This window comes from Orbicella faveolata, unplaced genomic scaffold (assembly GCF_042242905.1).
Source record: "Orbicella faveolata isolate gen_17 unplaced genomic scaffold, um_ofav_v1 contig_24, whole genome shotgun sequence".
NCBI lineage: Eukaryota > Metazoa > Cnidaria > Anthozoa > Scleractinia > Merulinidae > Orbicella > Orbicella faveolata.
In genome coordinates, this window is record NW_028301552.1 from 34,656,964 (window position 1) to 34,674,717 (window position 17,754).

The 17,754-nt window shown below is 37.6% G+C and overlaps 2 protein-coding genes and 1 long non-coding RNA gene across 3 annotated transcripts; 2 read left to right on the forward strand and 1 right to left on the reverse strand.

Annotated features, from left to right (window-relative positions):
* The first annotated feature begins 25 nt into the window (after nucleotides 1–25).
* On the forward strand, nucleotides 26–1,957 carry LOC149111394 (uncharacterized). The gene is made up of 2 exons (XR_016207801.1): nucleotides 26–542; nucleotides 895–1,957. It is a non-coding gene; the product is annotated as an uncharacterized LOC149111394 (long non-coding RNA).
* Nucleotide 1,958: 1 nt separating this feature from the next.
* On the reverse strand, nucleotides 1,959–9,212 carry LOC110056864 (eukaryotic translation initiation factor 5-like). The gene is made up of 11 exons (XM_089291343.1): nucleotides 9,139–9,212; nucleotides 8,901–9,018; nucleotides 7,135–7,414; nucleotides 6,115–6,196; nucleotides 5,508–5,680; nucleotides 5,115–5,251; nucleotides 4,787–4,907; nucleotides 4,096–4,257; nucleotides 3,699–3,860; nucleotides 2,870–3,037; nucleotides 1,959–2,537 (listed from the first exon to the last, which is right to left on the reverse strand). Exons 3-11 carry the CDS (start codon nucleotides 7,207–7,209, stop codon nucleotides 2,313–2,315), a joined length of 1,305 nt encoding a protein of 434 aa, XP_089147469.1. The 5' UTR covers nucleotides 7,210–7,414; nucleotides 8,901–9,018; nucleotides 9,139–9,212; the 3' UTR covers nucleotides 1,959–2,312.
* Nucleotides 9,213–9,269: 57 nt separating this feature from the next.
* LOC110056675 (menin-like) lies at nucleotides 9,270–17,619 on the forward strand. Its single transcript, XM_089291342.1, has 5 exons — nucleotides 9,270–9,884; nucleotides 11,260–11,600; nucleotides 12,285–12,325; nucleotides 12,925–13,149; nucleotides 14,134–17,619. Exons 1-5 carry the CDS (start codon nucleotides 9,521–9,523, stop codon nucleotides 14,879–14,881), a joined length of 1,719 nt encoding a protein of 572 aa, XP_089147468.1. The 5' UTR covers nucleotides 9,270–9,520; the 3' UTR covers nucleotides 14,882–17,619.
* The last annotated feature ends 135 nt before the right edge of the window (nucleotides 17,620–17,754 follow it).

Sequence of the window (17,754 nt, forward strand, 5' to 3'; positions counted from 1 at the left end):
ACCCAAAATAAGGGGGGGGGGGGTAAGCCCCTTCCCTAGATCTGCCACTGGTATTTCTGGAATAATTTATCAGTAAACAGTTTTATGCAAATGAAAGTTTGTTTCCTGTTAAATGACTTCAGGTTTGTGGGCAGTAGTAAACAATGCGGGAATTGCATACCCCAGGACCAATTGAATGCCAGACTGTGGAAGAAATGAAGAGAATTGTTGATGCTTATGTTTAGGGGATGGTACCTATTACCAAAGCATTCTTGCCGCTGTTCAAAAGCACCAAGGGACGTGTTTTCAATGTTGCGAGTTCTTCAGGAAGTCGCCACACCAGGTGTCACAGCCTATTGCATCTCCAAATATGGTGTAGAAGCCTTTTCTGATTCACGCCGCATTGAAATGCGGCATTTTGGAGTCACATTTCTTATCATTGAGCCAAGCAATTTTAAAACGTACATTACTTCTGCTGATGAGAATGTCCAGCAACTTGATCAATTGTGGAAAAACCTTGATGTTGACACCAAAGAATGTCATGGAATCAAGTTTTAGGAAAGGTAAAAATCCAAGTGTTTACACAGCTTGATCCAAACGCGAGGGTGCTTACAAAAGCTCAAAGGTCTCAATGAAATTAAGGGGCTGTTTCTTTGAGAAAACCAAGATTGGATTCTTTAAAAATCCAAAAATGGATATTGTCTTTTCTTACTAAACAGATTCATCAAAGATCGCTTGGATCATTGGGCATCAAGGCAACCAAAGAATCCTCTCTGGACTGGGTTGTACTTTCTATTTCAATGGTTAAATTTGCTCTAAATCAGTTAAGTGATGTTGCTTGAAGTAGTCAAACACTGAGAAGAAGTATGAATCTTGGCATTAATAGTGTTTGTTCTTGTCTGTTCCTAGCCAAAGGTATTGCAAATACCATTGGATGGATTGGATCACAGCATATTTACAAGGTGGTGGATGCTATGGTTCATGCAGTAACATCCACCCAACCCAAGTTGCAGTATGTCATAGGATGGGACCATGAGATTGTCTGGAGGACACTTTTGTATCTACCATCCGAAATACAAGATTTAGCATATTTTAGTTATCCAAAACCCAAAGGAATTCCTGACCATAACTAATGCTCACTACAAAGTTTAAAGTAGTCAAGGTTGGTATGTAATCCAGATCAATGCAAGTGTTCAACACAATGTACTTGTTTTAGGTTTTTACAGTATAGGTGATTGAGCTTGGTGGCCTCTCAGGCTACTGTTCTTCTCTAGTCTATTAGCAATTAGGAGTGTTTCTATTTCCCCTGGATAGGATGCTAGTCCATTGCAGGGTAACCCCCCTCCAACCAATTATGGTACTTGTATCCATGGTGGAAAAGTATTTTGTCCAAGAACACAACACAGTGACCCTGGCCAGGGTTCAGACTTAGATTGGCCACCACTCTGCTCCTATCACTCAATAAATATCTGCAAGTGTTTAGCAAAATGTACTTTTTTTAGGTTTCTTTCTCCAACCTACTTTATAATACTGTACTCTGTAGCGCAGGTTTTCAACAATATACGTGATGATTGTTGCGTGTGGAGGATGGTTTCCTAGTATTCAAAGCCATCAAATAGTAACCGTTCACTATAAACAGACACAACAGTAATTGGAACATTAAACATCATCTATTTTGCTGGTTGCTGGCTGATTTTCGACCAAGCAAAAAGCACCCCTGCGCACATGTCACAAGGTCTTAAAAAGAAACAATTGCCTCTTCCAGGAATTCATGCTTGCCTTTTTCTTAAGCTTCTTTACCTTTTTTGTCACATATTTGTTGTTTTTGGATGTGGGAGATGTTGAGATGCCGGTGGGAAGTTGCTCAAGTATTAATTGCTTGCCTCTGGGTTATACGTACCATAAAAATTAACTACACTGTATTAACTACTTTCCAAAATATGGTGTTCAAAAAACAAAATAAAAGAGACTTTGATGACTGGTGGTTTTGTTAAATTACTTTATTGCCCTCTATTAAGCTTAACTGAGCCCAACACTCCAAAACACAAACAAATGCTTTGTAATTCAATGCAAAATCAAATATCCTCTGTGCAACCTTTCTTGTGAACAATGAACTGCTTAAACTTCTTCCATGACACTTCTTTTCAAGCAAAAATTATGTCAACGTATTACTTTATAATCAGTACCAAACTTATTTTAAGGCACAGTTCCCACTGGGAACAACAAGGAGCACACAAAATTCAAACGTAAACAAATTTAAAGTTATTTTTCCGCAAGAGTAGGTAATAATTAAACTACGTTTTATCCCTCTTCAGTCGACCTTGGAGGAACAGTTAAATAGCATCGATGTCCAAGTCATCCTCCTCTTCATGGGCAGCTGCATTGTCAACATGAGCCTTCAGCTGCTGGGCCTTGGTGTCGTAAACCACTTCAACCTCCTCTTCTTCCTCCTCATCACTAGACTCTTCCTCCTCTGCCTCTTTCAGCCACTTGATGAAAGGAGCCACCTTCTCATGGATCTGAGAGCACACTTCCTTAGTCACATACTTTTTAGAAACCTGACAAAAACCAAACAGAACATGACATAGTTTTGTTGCTTGAGAATGATAAACAAGCAATCCAAGACATTACACAGATGTCTCCAGCTACAACTGAAGATCGCTAGTTTACATTGTAGTTTGAAAGTTGAATCTAAGATGCCTTTCAAGTAAGAGAACAATCAAGAGCACACAGAGGGACATCTCTTTATTCTGCAGAACTGGCAAGGATGTGAGCTCAACTGTAGACAAAATACAATGCAAACACAAACACAACACAAATCTTATTCTGCCAATCAAGAAAATAAAGAATCTTTTGATAGTTATAAAAATAAAATTGATTATCAATGTACCTTTTCACTCCACTGCAAGATCACTTCCTCCTCCAGCAGGTCATGGTCATAGAAAGCCTTTAAAATGTGGGCAGCCTTTGGCATTAACTCTGCAGGAAATGACTGTCCAACAAGCAACTCAAATGCACCCAGCAGATACTTCTGGGCCCTGTGGTTTCCATGAACAAACTGATTGTGAAATAACAAAAAAAGTTAAAAACAAAGCTGAAAAAGATACACAATTATCTAGTTGAATACTGCTGCACTGAAATTTTCTGTGTCATGTAGATTCTGCATTTGAATCTAGTGGTCCATTACGCAAGTGGTTATGTCTGGTTTCCACAGCAGGAGGTAACTAGGTCTGGAGTATTCTACTCCCCCTGGCAGTATGCTAGTCCATCGCAACATTACATGTACCCCCAGCATTAAATTTGCCGATATTCAATTGTACCCTTGGATGGAGATAGGCACCGAGAGAGTAAAAGGTCTTGCCCAAGAACACAATAAACTGGCAGCTGGAAGGGTTGAACCTGAACCACTTGATCTTTAGTTGAGCATGCTAGTCTCTGCCTCTGCAAATCCCACTAGCATTATTTATGTGCATGATAAACAAAGATGTATTTTAGGTGTTCTATTTGAGTGAAAAACGATCTGGTAGTGAATAATCAAAACTGTGTGAGCAAGCATCACACAGTATGTGATCACATGTGATTTCCATCTGGTTAAAAATCTCAACGAGAGGATTTCTTTCTGTTACTGATGTCAATGAAACAATTTGCATAAACCTTGAAATGTTTGAAATCTTGCATAGATGCCTACAATAAATTGAAAGGAGAGAAAAAAAACTTACCCTCAGAAACAGAGCACGAAATTTTGGAATTTGGCTGACCATATTCTTGTCAAACAGTAATTCACTAAGTGCTAGGACTGCCTTGTCCTTTATGTCCAGCCTTTCTGCTTCTGCAACAATCTCTTTAACACTCTTTTCCAAAGAGTTTAATTCCTTCTTTTTCTATTCAGAAAAGATACAATGAGCTCAGATTTATTTAGATGGCATAATTTTGTGAATACAGAACTTTTCATTTGAAGAATGGAAGTTTGAAACTAAGAATGAAATCAAATCTCACACAAACAATTCAGTACTGCACCATTAGTTGTAATGTGTGATCAGTTGCGAATGTCACCTTGTAAAATACTTAACTCAAAAGGAAGCCAAAGATAAGCATTCTTATTTTAAGTACACATACCTTAACAAAACCATAAAACAGATTGAAGCGCTCTTCCTGTGGTTTTTCACTGTCATCAGTCCATGCCAATCCCTTGACTCCTGAAGTAAGGTTTCCCATTCTTGCTTGAACAGCGGCATCACTTGTATCCACACTCCAGTCGTCATCTGCTGCTGCGACAGGCTGCAAATAACAACATTGGCTCAGTCAACTCTGACTAGCCTGTTGACTGATACCCAAGCTCAGTGACCTCAAGTCTTCACAGCAGTTTCCTCACATTTCTCCATGTAATATTTTGAAGAAATTGGTAGTAATAAAGATAAAATCTCCTGGTTGATCACTGTAAATGCTTACAGTCCTGAGTGGATTGCCATTCAGGTAGCAATTAGGCTAAAAGTATTTCAAAATCAGTGTAATGCAAGGCTCAAGACTGACTTGAAGTTGTTAATAAAATTATCTTATCATTGTCAACCACCAATCAATAATATCAGATAAGTAACAAAATTCATGATCCAAATATAGACTTTCACCCATTCAAGCTCAGATGGGAACACATTAAAGCACACTGTCCAATCACTGCATTCTGATGCTTATAATATTACAAATGAAAAATGATGGTACTTGGCAGCATGCACTACTTCATTCATTACTTTGTAACATACATGTAGCACAGCTACCGACCAGCATCAGGATTTATTTTAGCTTGACATACCTCTTTGTTGAAGTCAGGGTTTTCAATTCCATTTTCACCTGGCTGCATAGGATTGTGAGTTGGGCTTGTGTCGCCATTTTGCTGCCCTTTTTGCTTCTCTTTGCGGCGCTCCTTTTTGTCTCTGTAGAACAAAAAGTACATTATTTTCTCACCACAACAACTTGTTGCCCCCTCCTCCCAAGGAAAAATGCTTAAGATCATTATATCCTGTGGATACCCCACAAACTACCTTTGCCAAAAAACAGGGCTCCTGATTGGTGCAGCATGTTCATGTTGACAGCAACGAAACAGAACATTTCATGACCAAAGTGTCCAGTATGCTACTCACTTTTTTGAAGGTGTTCCCGACTCATTTGGAGGATTCTTGCAAATGAAGGTTATCAGCCTATGCTGCATATTGATGACTCCACTATGTCCACAAGCTTTGCATGACTGACCAATTCTTTCTTTCCGGGTTTCTACAGTCTACAACAAAACAAATAATAGAATTAGAACTACATGTAGTCCAGCCTCAAAATTCACCCACACCAATTATTATTGTTTTTTCTTTCTTTTTAAGTTTCAGAACCATCTGTCAATTGACAGACATGAAGAAATACAGAGGTGCCATGTCCTATTTGCCAACTTTAAATGCAATATAGTTGTAACTCTTTAGCTGCATGATCAGGCAACGTCAGTACACAAGCATTCTTAACACTCTGAACAAGGTAAAGAAGCATACCAAGACAGTTTCTGGATTGTCGCAATCTGGGCATAAAACAAACTTCTCAATAAAGCCATCAAGAATGTCCTGCAACTTTTCTGCATCATGTGATCCATTCACAATGTAACGTTCATTCTTTAAGTCAATCTGGGTTTGTGCACCCAGTTCACAACCAAAGTACTTGGTTGGATCTAAGAAAAGCAAAGTGATATCAGAGTTCTTCCATCACATCACAACTGGGTTTCTTCTCATTAATTTTACAGAACCCATATGACGAGAAAAAAACATAGGACAACAAAACGGAGCATTTTCAATAATAAAACACCTTTGGTTATCTCAGAACAGGGATGGGATCTGACTAAAGAACTGAAGAGCTGTATGCAATATTAAAACTAGTATTTTGTTACCCACTACCTATCTCCTTTAACCTTTATGTTGCTTAAGGCCACAAAGAGTAGTTTAAACTGGAAATAAAAATATTAAACTAATCATTCTGATAACATTTTATGGAGATATGTCATCTGCTCAAAGATATCTAACACAGATGGTAAACGCATATTTCCATGATGAAGGAAGCTGGTACAAGACTTAACAAACACAGACATGCAACAAAAAGATTTCTTACATGCAGGTGGCCTCTGCAGTGCTTTGGCAATTTCCACCATATTGACAATAACTGTTTTGATTCCATTCCCTTTGCCCTCAACCTGAAAATTAAGAGAGGTTAAGTTGAAATGTCTGTAACAAAATTTTGTCAGACTCTATGATATTACAATTTCTAACTTTGGTTACCTAGATATGGTGGAAAGTGAACAAAATAGCGTGGTGCAAATATATGTTTTCCCCTTGGCAGTGGAAATTTGTTAAATGCAGATAAACAAACTCCATGAAGTGTAAGGTAGAACTTGAGAATTGCACACAATGCTGGAAATAACGGTCAGTTGTCAGACATGCCCCACCAAATTTTGTGAAACTGTCTGACTGTTACATTATGACCAGACCCCATGACTGAGCACCAAAATAACTTAGATTTCAGCTAAAGATTTTGTAGGCCATGTTTGCTTTGGAAGATCTTAGAAATGACAAATCCATAGTTTTCTTTGCTTTAGTAGCCTCCCCTGACTTGCATAAAACATGCAATAAACAAAGCATTGCTCAGCATACTTAAATGTACATCATGTATGCCTATTTTAATGTCTGTCCAAATTCAGAACACGACTGTCTGGCTGAAATAGAGATTTGTTCTGTTACAGTATATAATAAAAGTTATGTCCAGCACTGATACATCTCCAAATGCTGACTTATTGTACTCTGTAAAATTTAGTCACCTGCAATAAGCTTGCGACAAGTCTATGACAAAATTGTACTTTTCAAACTCAAATCTACAACGTCGTTATCATTGCGATGTCAGCACAAAAAATTCTTTAGCATTTTGTCACTTGTTGCCAGACTTTTCAACAATCACAACACTGAAAAAAAGTTTGCGAGATGAGAGCAGCATCAACTATAGAGTCAAGTTACATGTGACAAAGTTGCTGTCTTGATGAATAATCAGCCCTCAGACCAACATCATGTAACATGGTGTTCAAATGTAAGTGAAACAATCCAAGTGTGCAGTAGTTAAGTACTAAGTGTAAAGTGTTACCTTGGCTAGGAGTTTTGGCATCTTATAACGGTAAAACTGGTCGGTGTTCTTTCGGTTAACATTGACGAGAGCCATGATTGTTTACTTTTTATAAGCTTCCTCTTTGATAAACGCTTGTAGTGATTGCAGTTACTGCAATGATTTCTGCTTTGAATAATTTTCCCTGTTAAATTCATAAAAGTTCTATGTCTTGTCCGTATCGAGAAACAAGGGAGGCGTTGGAGCCCTGTTTTATTTTCTGTGTGAAAATGAATCTTGAGTCTGCTCAACCGAGTCCAACCTGGGGAAAAACAGTTATGGTAAACAAGGCGCAAAGAAAATTGTGTAGTTCCAGAAAATATCCATACATGATGTACTTCCTGCATGGAAGGGATCCTTCTTAAGACCCCCTCACCCCTGTGGAAATTCCAATTAAGCTTCATACATGCTTTTACATTTCCCGGTCTTAAAAAGAACCCCATCCCCCAGGAAATTCCAAACCCTTCGGTGTGGGGGAGAAGAGTATGGATATTTTCTGGAGCAGCTAATTAGCATAACAAACTAAGGCATCAAGGGAACCTTTTCTTGCAAGTTTAAGGGCATTAGACACCCTTCTGTGCATGTGGCGCAATTTGAGTTCTTATCCGATGGAACAGTTTTCAAAGTTGATATTTCTGAGAAAAATCCTCTCCATCAACCTTGTGAAGTTTGTGAAAATAGTAATACCAGTAATGAAGTTTAGTTATCTATGAAAGATTTAAACAACATATTTTGTGTTCTGAGTTAAATACCATCAAGAAATACAATATCCTTGAGAGGGGGGTTTTCCAAGTGGCTAAAGACGAAAGCTACTTTCGCCCCACAGCCGCCTTGATTCAAAAGAAAAAAAAAAGAAAAGATGGGAGGATGAACATTGCAAACTTTATGTGGTTGCAGATGCTCATGTGGGTTGGAAGAAAGTTAAGTGTATGGGCTTGTATTCAATGGATTTACCCTTCACACAACATAAACATGATAAATATTCTGTAAAAACAAACGGTCAAAAGCTGGCAGATAAAGAGGTTTGCGAAAGGCATGTGAAACTTCAAGCTGAACGGCGGCAAATTTGTGGCGGCGCACGTAATATTATGATTTCTATTGGTTAAAAAAGTGTCAATCAAGACCTCACATGCACTTTATCATGACAATTGCCCTTTAACACTGACAAACAAAACTTCCAAAAATACTAGGTAAGAAAACCTGCTGTTTGTTCACAAAATAAAATTTAAATAAAACTTATCAAGGACACTTGCCGAGACAAAGACTTGTTTGTGTGTAACAATTCACTGATTATTCTAAATAAAACTATTTTCAACAATGGACAATTGGATGCTCGATAAATATGCTGCTATTTCAATGTGTTTCTTGTTTTGTCCTGTTCTTCTGATATCGGAATTTGTGACGTGTACCAATCTATTTCTCTATTTTCACCATTTAGTTCAACAGACAACAACTTTCTATTCACTGAGCAATTTCACAAAGTCTACCATTTCTCTATAAACAATATGTTCTCCTCAATTAAAAATACAAAACATTAAAGGTTAACGTATAAGCTTACTTTGGGTTTCACAAAAAATAATCACTTCCCAGAGTGAGACGAACGAGCTCTCTTGAACACTTAAACTCAATTTATAAGAAACTTCATCGAACCCGAAGGTTTTAAACACCTTGAATAAAAAAAAAACTGTACCTTGTTTGTCTTATAATAGCGAACTGTGGGGAGAAGCTACAAGAGGTTATATTCTTACCTTCGGAGCTCAAAAAAGTCATAAATTGCCTCGAGATGACGAAATCGTCCGAATCTCCTTGCACTATAATTGCGCGTGAAAGACACGCACTTTTAGGGCAAAATTTAGGAAGAAGATCCTGAAAAACACACAGAAAAAAGATTCCATAACATTTTGATACTACCAAGCGTAACTACATACACGTCTGACTCAAAATAGGGCTTTAAATTTACGAATAAAATTCATCAGTGCTACTCACTCTCCACTAGTACAAAGATGGCGAGTTTCTGTAAATTTTTTAGTTCACGTGACCCAATATGACGTCACAAGGCAGACCAGTTTCCATTCCTTTTCGATCTTTTCTTTTCGTTCCCAACTCCCTTGGTTTCTTTCTTTCGAATTTCCTTTTCTCATTTGTTTGTTCCAACATGTTTGTTTATCCTCTTTGGTCGTGGATTTTTCACAGATCATGTCCACTGAAGGTTAAATTATGCTTGCACTCTGTGAGAACGGGGCTCTGAGCTATTGGCTAAGTACATAATTGCTGTACTTTCACGAGCTGAAGTCGCTAAATCCAGGAGTCTTTTGTCTCCCTCGCAAGAGGAGTAACCATACTAGGGTACACTGCACTCCGAGCCAGGATGGATGCAGACTCCAGTTGTTTTCCTTTGAAGGACATCTCGTCGGTGGTCGAAGTTTTCAAGGTGGAACTTGCAAAAGCAGAGCCGAACCTGGCAAAGTTATCGATTATTTTGGGCTTCTTCGAGACAGCACTAACTTGTAAAGGCTCGTCGAATAGCTGCCCTAGTCTTGACAAAGAAACGTTCGACGCACTTGGCGGTAAATTTCAGGCTTTGATAAAGAAAGATTTGGACCCGAACAAAGAGCAGAAGCCAGCGACAAGGGAATTCATTGTACACGTCGCAGATCTGGTCTGGAGTTGTCTCTCGAAATCGTACTTTAAGGATAAACCCCACATACAGAATCTCTACAGTTTTTTGACAGGCAAGTTGTGACAAAAATCACTGTAAGCGTAACTTATAACCTTCATATAGTTGCAGACGCATTACATCCTTTTAGACTAAGGTATGAGGGTTAATATAGTTAATTTGGCGATTTGCATTTTAGCGATTCCTAAATGCAGTGATTATAGTGCCTTTTTTCTGATTTCACCACCGTTTGGAAGTTTGAGAATAGTATTGTTCAATTATTTGCAAAATAAATTTTAACTGACCAAATCCCAGATAGACTCTTTATAAGCTTAATACATTAATGCAAATATCACATAGGTTTCACGTTTGCAAATTAAACAGAAATCAGTGTTGTTACTTCTTGATTCACTTTCTTTCAACTGATTGCATTTCTCAAAAACATTGAATTGAGTTGTTTTGATTTGGTGAATATTTATGATGCATGATTTTGGTTTTTCATTCAAACGATATTAAGCTGCTCAAAACTAAAGCGCAATGCTTTTTTTGTTTGCTTATTCAGAACAAAATGTGTTGTTGTTAGCAATACTTCGTTGCATAAAATTAATGTTTAATACAAGATAAATGAACCACCTTCCTTTAATTTTGCTATTGCTGAAAGATTTCTGAACACTTTAAACCAATAAATACCCTTTTAGAATACATTTTCAGTAGCAGTATGGTAAATATATGTAGTTCAGATGGCTGGGTTGTAAAGGAGTTAAATGTTAAGATGTTCTGTGTTCACCAGCATGGGGTTTATATTCTTTTTGCTTCCATTATTTATAACAGTCCAAATGTAGAACAGCTACAACTGAAGGTATTGTGGTCTGACGCAAAACATTACCGCAAAGTTACAAAATTGAAATCAACATTTGCGCTAACCTGTGTTAGCTTAATTGGGCTTTGAACAAGCTATTGGCTTGATATGACTGCTTAAACTCAAAGCAAGCAAAAAATATGTAATCAAACAGCGAAGTCAAAGTCAACAGAATTTTGACTATGTTAAATAAAATGCAAATAGAGTACAATTTCTGAGCTTGGAGGTGGTCTTCAAAGAAATAATGGGTGCTTTCCATTATGCCAAAGATTCCGGAAATTTTGTTCAGAAGTCAAATGGAAAGGTCTGTTTCAGTTCCTTCTGACTGGAATATTTGGGACCATCTCTGGAGGTGGTCCACTTTGATCGGTTGGACTGATCTGAGTGAAATATGCCATTCCATTTTGACAAACCATTTCATTACCCCACAGTGTACTGCGCTCTAATTACCAGTCGGTCTGGCATAATGGATCGTAATGGAAAGCACCCAATATATCTTCACAAAGACATAAATCAGTGGGTGAAGAATCAAACACACAATGAGATGAAATCATTGGTCATTAATTTAATAATCGTTTAAAATCCTTTACAGGAAATCGACTGGACTGTTTTGGTGTTGCTTTTACAGTAGTGGCAATCTGTCAAGCATTGGGTGCTAATGACGTTCATTTAGCGCTGTCTGAAGATCATGCCTGGGTGGCGTTTGGGAAGGACGGCACTGAGACAGCAGAGGTTACCTGGCATGGGAAGGGTAATGAGGATAAACGAGGCCGCCCTGTTGATTTCGACGAGACCACCTCGCACAGCTGGCTATATCTTAGTGGTTACCCTGTGAAATGCACCAGACACATGGAGGTCGCTTCTATGGTATCGTCCATTAATCCAGCCATCACAAATACCAGTGACAGTGTAGAACTGGCTGATCTACAGCAGGTCTGTTATAACCCTTGTCTCCTCGTATTTTTTATTGACTTACAGAATTAGGTATTTCTTGTAATATGCTGAGGAAAGAGAGAAGTCCACCTTGATATATGTAAACATCTGGTAAAGGTGAAGTAGAGCATACGAGTCAAGTGGCCCATCAGGCCAGACCTTATCCCAGTTTCTGTAGCATGAAGCAACCAGGAATATTTCTACTCCCCCCTGGGAAGCTAGTCCATCACAGGATTTCTCCCAGCATTAAATTTGCCGGTACCCATTGATACACTTGGGTGGAGAGAAGCACTGTGAGAGTACATTGTCTTGCCCAAGAACACAACACAATGTCCCCGGCCAGGTCTCGAACCTGGATCCCTTGACCCTGAGTCAAGCGGACTAGCCATGAGGTCACCGCGTCTCCACTGTAAACATCTGACCCGATACAAACTTAAGTGAAGCAGAATGATTAATATGGAAAATAATGGAAAAGGGGGTTTATTGTGCTATATTGTTACTAGCATAATAATTTTCTTTTTGTTGTTTTTCATCAGTTTTTAACAATTAATTTGCTAAAAGATTTCAGTTGATTAACATCTCTTTTCAATGTCAAAACCCTTATGTGTAAAGTTTGAAACTTTTAATTATATAATTTTAGCCTTTTCACTGAGTATTGCTTGTATAAAATGTGTTTTTCAACAGCAACTTTTATGGTTACTCTATGACCAAGGCCACCTTAAAAGGTAAAAATAGCAATAGTTACAATAACAGCTATTATACAGTATCTCAGCAGTTCTTAACATTTGGAACAATTCAAAGTTGGATAGATCATCTTAAATATTTCCATATTAATAAATATATTTTTATTGCCTCTAGAACGAAAGGTTGTTGTTGTTGTTTTTAAAAACATTATTTTATAAATATGTAAAAAGTGATATTAATAATAATATTGTATCTCTAGGAACTAAACAGATGAGTGTTCTTTGCATTTTCTATTCCCGAGATGAGAGACATGTTGAGATATAAGGCTAGAAATTTCATTCTGATAATCTATCGCTACCAAGATCATAATAGTAGGGAGTTTAAGAAAACCATGATGGCAACAGCAACGGGAACATCGCAAAACAAAACGTTCAATGAGCAGAGCCCCTATAAAGCAGCCAGCCCCTATTAAACAACCACCTTCCATTCCCCAAGGGTGGCCGGTGAACAGGGGTGCGACTGTAGAATATAAAATGTTTGAATTCTTTTTTGGAGGGGTGGGGGGAGGGGAGAAAGGGTACGTGCAACAGCTGACATGATCTGTTCAATAGTGATTTGAAAACTTATTTTCAATTGATAGATATCCCTTGGCATTGGGAAATCTTGGCGACTTACAAGAAATAACACTGACCCCTGGCCGACCATCTGCAGAAGAGATTCTGAAAGAAGGCATCAAAGTGAACCAAACTCTGTACAAGGACCAGCACATCTACCCATACACCTACCTTGGTGGATATTATTACAGACAGAAGCAATATTTGAAGGCCATTGAGTGCTGGGTGAAAGCTGCGTATGTTGCCGGAAAGTAAGTAATTCTGGTAGTTTTTCTGAAACATTCAGAACCTCTTTAAATAATTATGTAAATCTTGTTCTACACAGGACTTTTCTGAGGTTAAAATGTTTTTAAAGTGTGATGTTTTGGTCAGTTTTATTGCCCAAAACAAAGTCCACCATATTGAGCTGGAACTATCATGGTGCCAGAAGAAGAACAGTTAAACTGTCTGAAATGTTACATTTTTAAAACATTTTAACCTGTGAAAAGTCCAGTGTAGACCAAGATTTATTTTGTTTATTTTATTTATTTTATTTATTTTATTTATTTTAAGTAATTCTGTATATCCAGATCCAATAGCTGACTAAGGTAATTTTTAAGAAATGGTACATCATACAGTCATGTAACGGTGAACTTTGATTGGGTTTTGAAATCGAAATTAAAATAAATAAATTAAATTAACTTTTTGCTGTCTGTGGAACTCCTGTATAGTGGTTGAACATGTACTGTAGTTTCTGAATTAACCACTGGAACTCCAAGGTGTAGCTGTAAGTAAGCCCCACAATCATTTCATTGACGCACAGTAAGCAAAATAGCGGCCAAGAGAATTGAAAAAACACTTGCGTAATAAACACTGGGCTCTAGACCATTTTCGTATTCTTGGTACTGGACTGCAACTACATGTAGCTTGCAATGGAGGCTTATGTGGGGGCAATATCATTAATTAAAAAAATCATTAAAAAGAGCTTAATTTTATTTGAATGCAATAAAAAAGACTTCCCCAAGGATTGGAAAATGGCCTAATAAACTACCGGTCACTGGATTAAAAAAAAATCCTGGGTCCACGAGGACAATTTTAAAATTTATAAATGCATGGGATGTTTAACCATGAAAATGCAGACAGTACACAGACTTTTTTCATTGTGCATTTGTAACCAAATTAATTTGATTTCAGTGCATTCAGATGTTTTCCCTAATAGTGCTCTTTCTTTCCTCTGCTCCTCTGTACATTTGTAGGTACAACTATTCAAAAGGAGATGAGGAGATGTTCAAAGAATTATATGAAATAGCCAATGACTTTATCCCAAACATCCTGAAAACATCATCTTCAGCTTCAGTCAAAGGTGAAAACAATGCGGCCCCTAGGAATCTCGACCTCACAGAAGATCCAGGTTTTTTTGCACTTGTTCTTCAGTTTTATGATGGTGTTTGCTTGTGGGAGGAAGGCAGTCATACTCCTGTGTTGCATGCTGATTGGGCGAAGAAACTTGTGCAGTCCATTTCAAGATTCTCGCCAAGTTGTAGATCTGCGTTGTCGACTTCACGAGCAGGAACAGTTGTTGTGACGAAGTCTGTGGAGCCCCCCAAAAATGACTTGCCTGAAATAAAGGCACCTGTTAGTGGCACCACCTCTTCATCCTCTTTTAATGAGAAGCTTGAAAACAGCAACTCGGCATCAGCTAGTGTAGAAAACTCTAAAGAACGAGTGGTGCTTAATCTTAGAAGTCAAAAAATGAGAGGAATGAGAGATCTGCTGACAACAAGTGGTAAAATAAACACCAGTGCAATCAAACTTCAGCTAACAGCCCAATCACAAGTGAGCGTGCCGAAGAGCAGAAGGAGGTCATCGTTTAAAACCGACGACTATGTTTATGACTTTGGGGAGGAAGGCGAGGGGGAGGATGAGGAGGAGGAGGAAGAAGAAGAAGAGGAAAGGAGACCAAAGAAAGCCATGAAAGCAGATTGGGACTTTGTAGCATACTGAGTTTTAGTATTACATTCATGTGGTTTGTTGTTATTCACAGGAAAGAAAATAGTATTAATATTATCAGAAGTACTCTTATGTGCATTTTAATGACATACAAACCTTGCTCACTTTTGACTGCGGTCGCTCATCATAGTGAAACTCTCAGGAAACAGTCACTGGGCACAAAAGGTCAGATTTTGATCCAGTAATGTTTGTTTGTTTGTTTCTTTTTCACTATGATTATGATTGACGACAGAGAAAAATGCAACTATTGATAATTAGGTGTTGACCTTCTTTGTTCCTGAGCTATCAAAATGCACAATACGGAAAATGAAAAGGTGAGGAATGTAAAAACAATTCAACCACATGTAAGCACTTGACTCAGCTTACATGTATAGTCTAAACAGGTGAAGCCACCTCAAGTTGTAAAGAAATGATTGAGAAGTTCATTGTGAAGTGACTACATGAGTTTTTAAAACCTTCACTCCTCCTACAATGGTTTCGAAATGAGCCATTATTTAAGTCCCATGGTGACTGATTGTGTGGCTAGACTGCTATAAGGATGGCCAGCTATTGTTTCTATGTGGTAGATGTTAAATCAAGAGATGTGAGTCTGAGTGTTAGATAGCATCACTGTGTGATTTGCGTGTTAGTGGATGCTCACTGTGCCAGTAATGTTTTAACAGGAAGTGATCAAGTAAAGGAACAATATTCTGGAGTACCTTGCAAGGGATAGCATCCCTTCCAGGGGTTAGCAATATACCTGGTCTTTTTGTGCCACAGAAACCAGGATATGCCTTTGTTCCATGTGATTATGAACTCATTTTTTTCAACGTCAAAATACTTTACCATCTTTTAAAAAAAAAAAAATAAGATGAGAGTTATCAAACCTCTGTTAAAAGGTTTACAAAAAAGTGAAAAGCATGGCCATATTACCGCTAGACCTACACTGTAATTAGTCTTTTTTGCCCCATTGTACTGTTGTGTGGAGTACATTAACTGACTTAATTTGATTGGCTATTACCTATTTTGGGAAGGGGGACTCAATAAGTTTTGATTGTTTTTAGGGGGAGGGCTTTTAAAAATGAGTGGGAATCAAATAGGTCCTAAGAGGATTTAACAAATTAGTATTTTACTGTAATAGTATTATATTTTGACAGCTTTCATTTTCCACTTATTATTCACTAGCTAGGCCAGTTTTAGATGACAGTCATAAGCATTTTACAATGTATTTTACTGGTAATTTTGTATACTGGACATTTTACCTGAGCCATTCTATGTAGTCATCATTTACCTAAGTAATATTATTATTAATTTATTATATGGCAAGTTAGTCTTGAGGTAAAACTGAGTGTTCTGATTGGTTCTTTCTTGATTGGGATTTTGCTACATGGACTGTTTCCATAGGAATGGCCATAAGCCATGTATTTTTTGTGTTTGAAACCTTGCAAATTCAAGTCCCAAATGCCATGTAATAAACTAGTTACTAATAAACCTAGTTTGCTTGAGCCGTACTGGAGAATGTTTGCCCATGGTTATTTTTGAATGGACCACATTGTGCTCGGTCTGTACTGCCACAACCTGGGGCAAATATTCCCCAATATGTCCCGGGCATTCAGTTAGTAAGAGGTCTAACTTACTAGAGAAGTGTTCAACTGTCAATCATTTAAATATTTACTATTTTAATGCTTACCCTGTATTCCTGAAGTTTAACGACACATTTAATATAAACAAATAATTACCAACACATTTAATATAATGGTGGATATATTCGTTATCAGCCTTACTTTTTACTGGACAGATAACAACTGGTTTCAAGATTCAGATTATAACTTATGAAGGAATATTTTTCTCCTCAAGACAATGCCCCAAAAATAGGGTTTGAAGTTCTTATTCTTATCAGGAGCATAGTGAAAAAAAAAATAGTGAGCTGGCTTATATTAGTGGAAATCCTGCAGCCAGCTATTGATGTCATGTGTAAACCCAGAAGCCCTTCGGTGGGGTGGTTGGGGATTTTTTCTGAAGCAACCTGTTTTTAATTTACCACAATAATCAAACAGTACAAAACTTACCCAGGGAAACTGAAAACAACGTCAGTCTAAGCTAAGGATTAGGCAGTTAACAGTAGGTTGTTGGGAATACTTTGTTTCATGGCTCTTCCAATGTTTTCTGATGTACCTGGTTTTGGTATGCTTCTATCTCTTTGCTCATTTAGAAATCTTAGTCTGCTAGGTAAGCAAGAGGGAATGTAGAACCTAACATGTGATCAGGCAGTTGTTTTTTGTGTGGTCGATCCACCGCCAAAAAAATCAGAAAAAATGAAGAGTGCAGGTTACATTTAACCCAGTTATTATTGGACTACATACATTTGCATCTTAATATTCCTTAAAAGGCTTTTACAAATAGATACGCATGTCAAGTAATAGTCGAAGTAGCATGTAAAGATTGCATAGTGTGATGAAAGGTGAAGATCACAAAAAGAAACAAAATATAGTGATGAGTATTTAATTTGTCCTAAAAATATCTACCTGTTATGATATTAGCAGGTTGCAAGAATTTAGCAACTCATCTGTCACCTTTACATATCATTAGGCCGGGGGTGATCAAGTGAATATTTCATGTCCGGCTACGTACTGAAGGCGTAATTACATTGTATCAAGTATGAAATTTGAAGTGTTATTCAGGTTATTTTCATATTCTTGAACATATTACAGTGTGACTGACTTTGAAATAAAAAAAATCAAAACTTTGTTGTATCTTTGTGATACCCCTTATTTAAATTAATGTTAGTGAAATAGTGTTAACTTCTAAATTGTCCCCAGCAGGGTTACCCAGTTCTATTATAGTGACAGGGGTTGTGTGAAGCCCTATTAATTTTGTGATCTGAGATG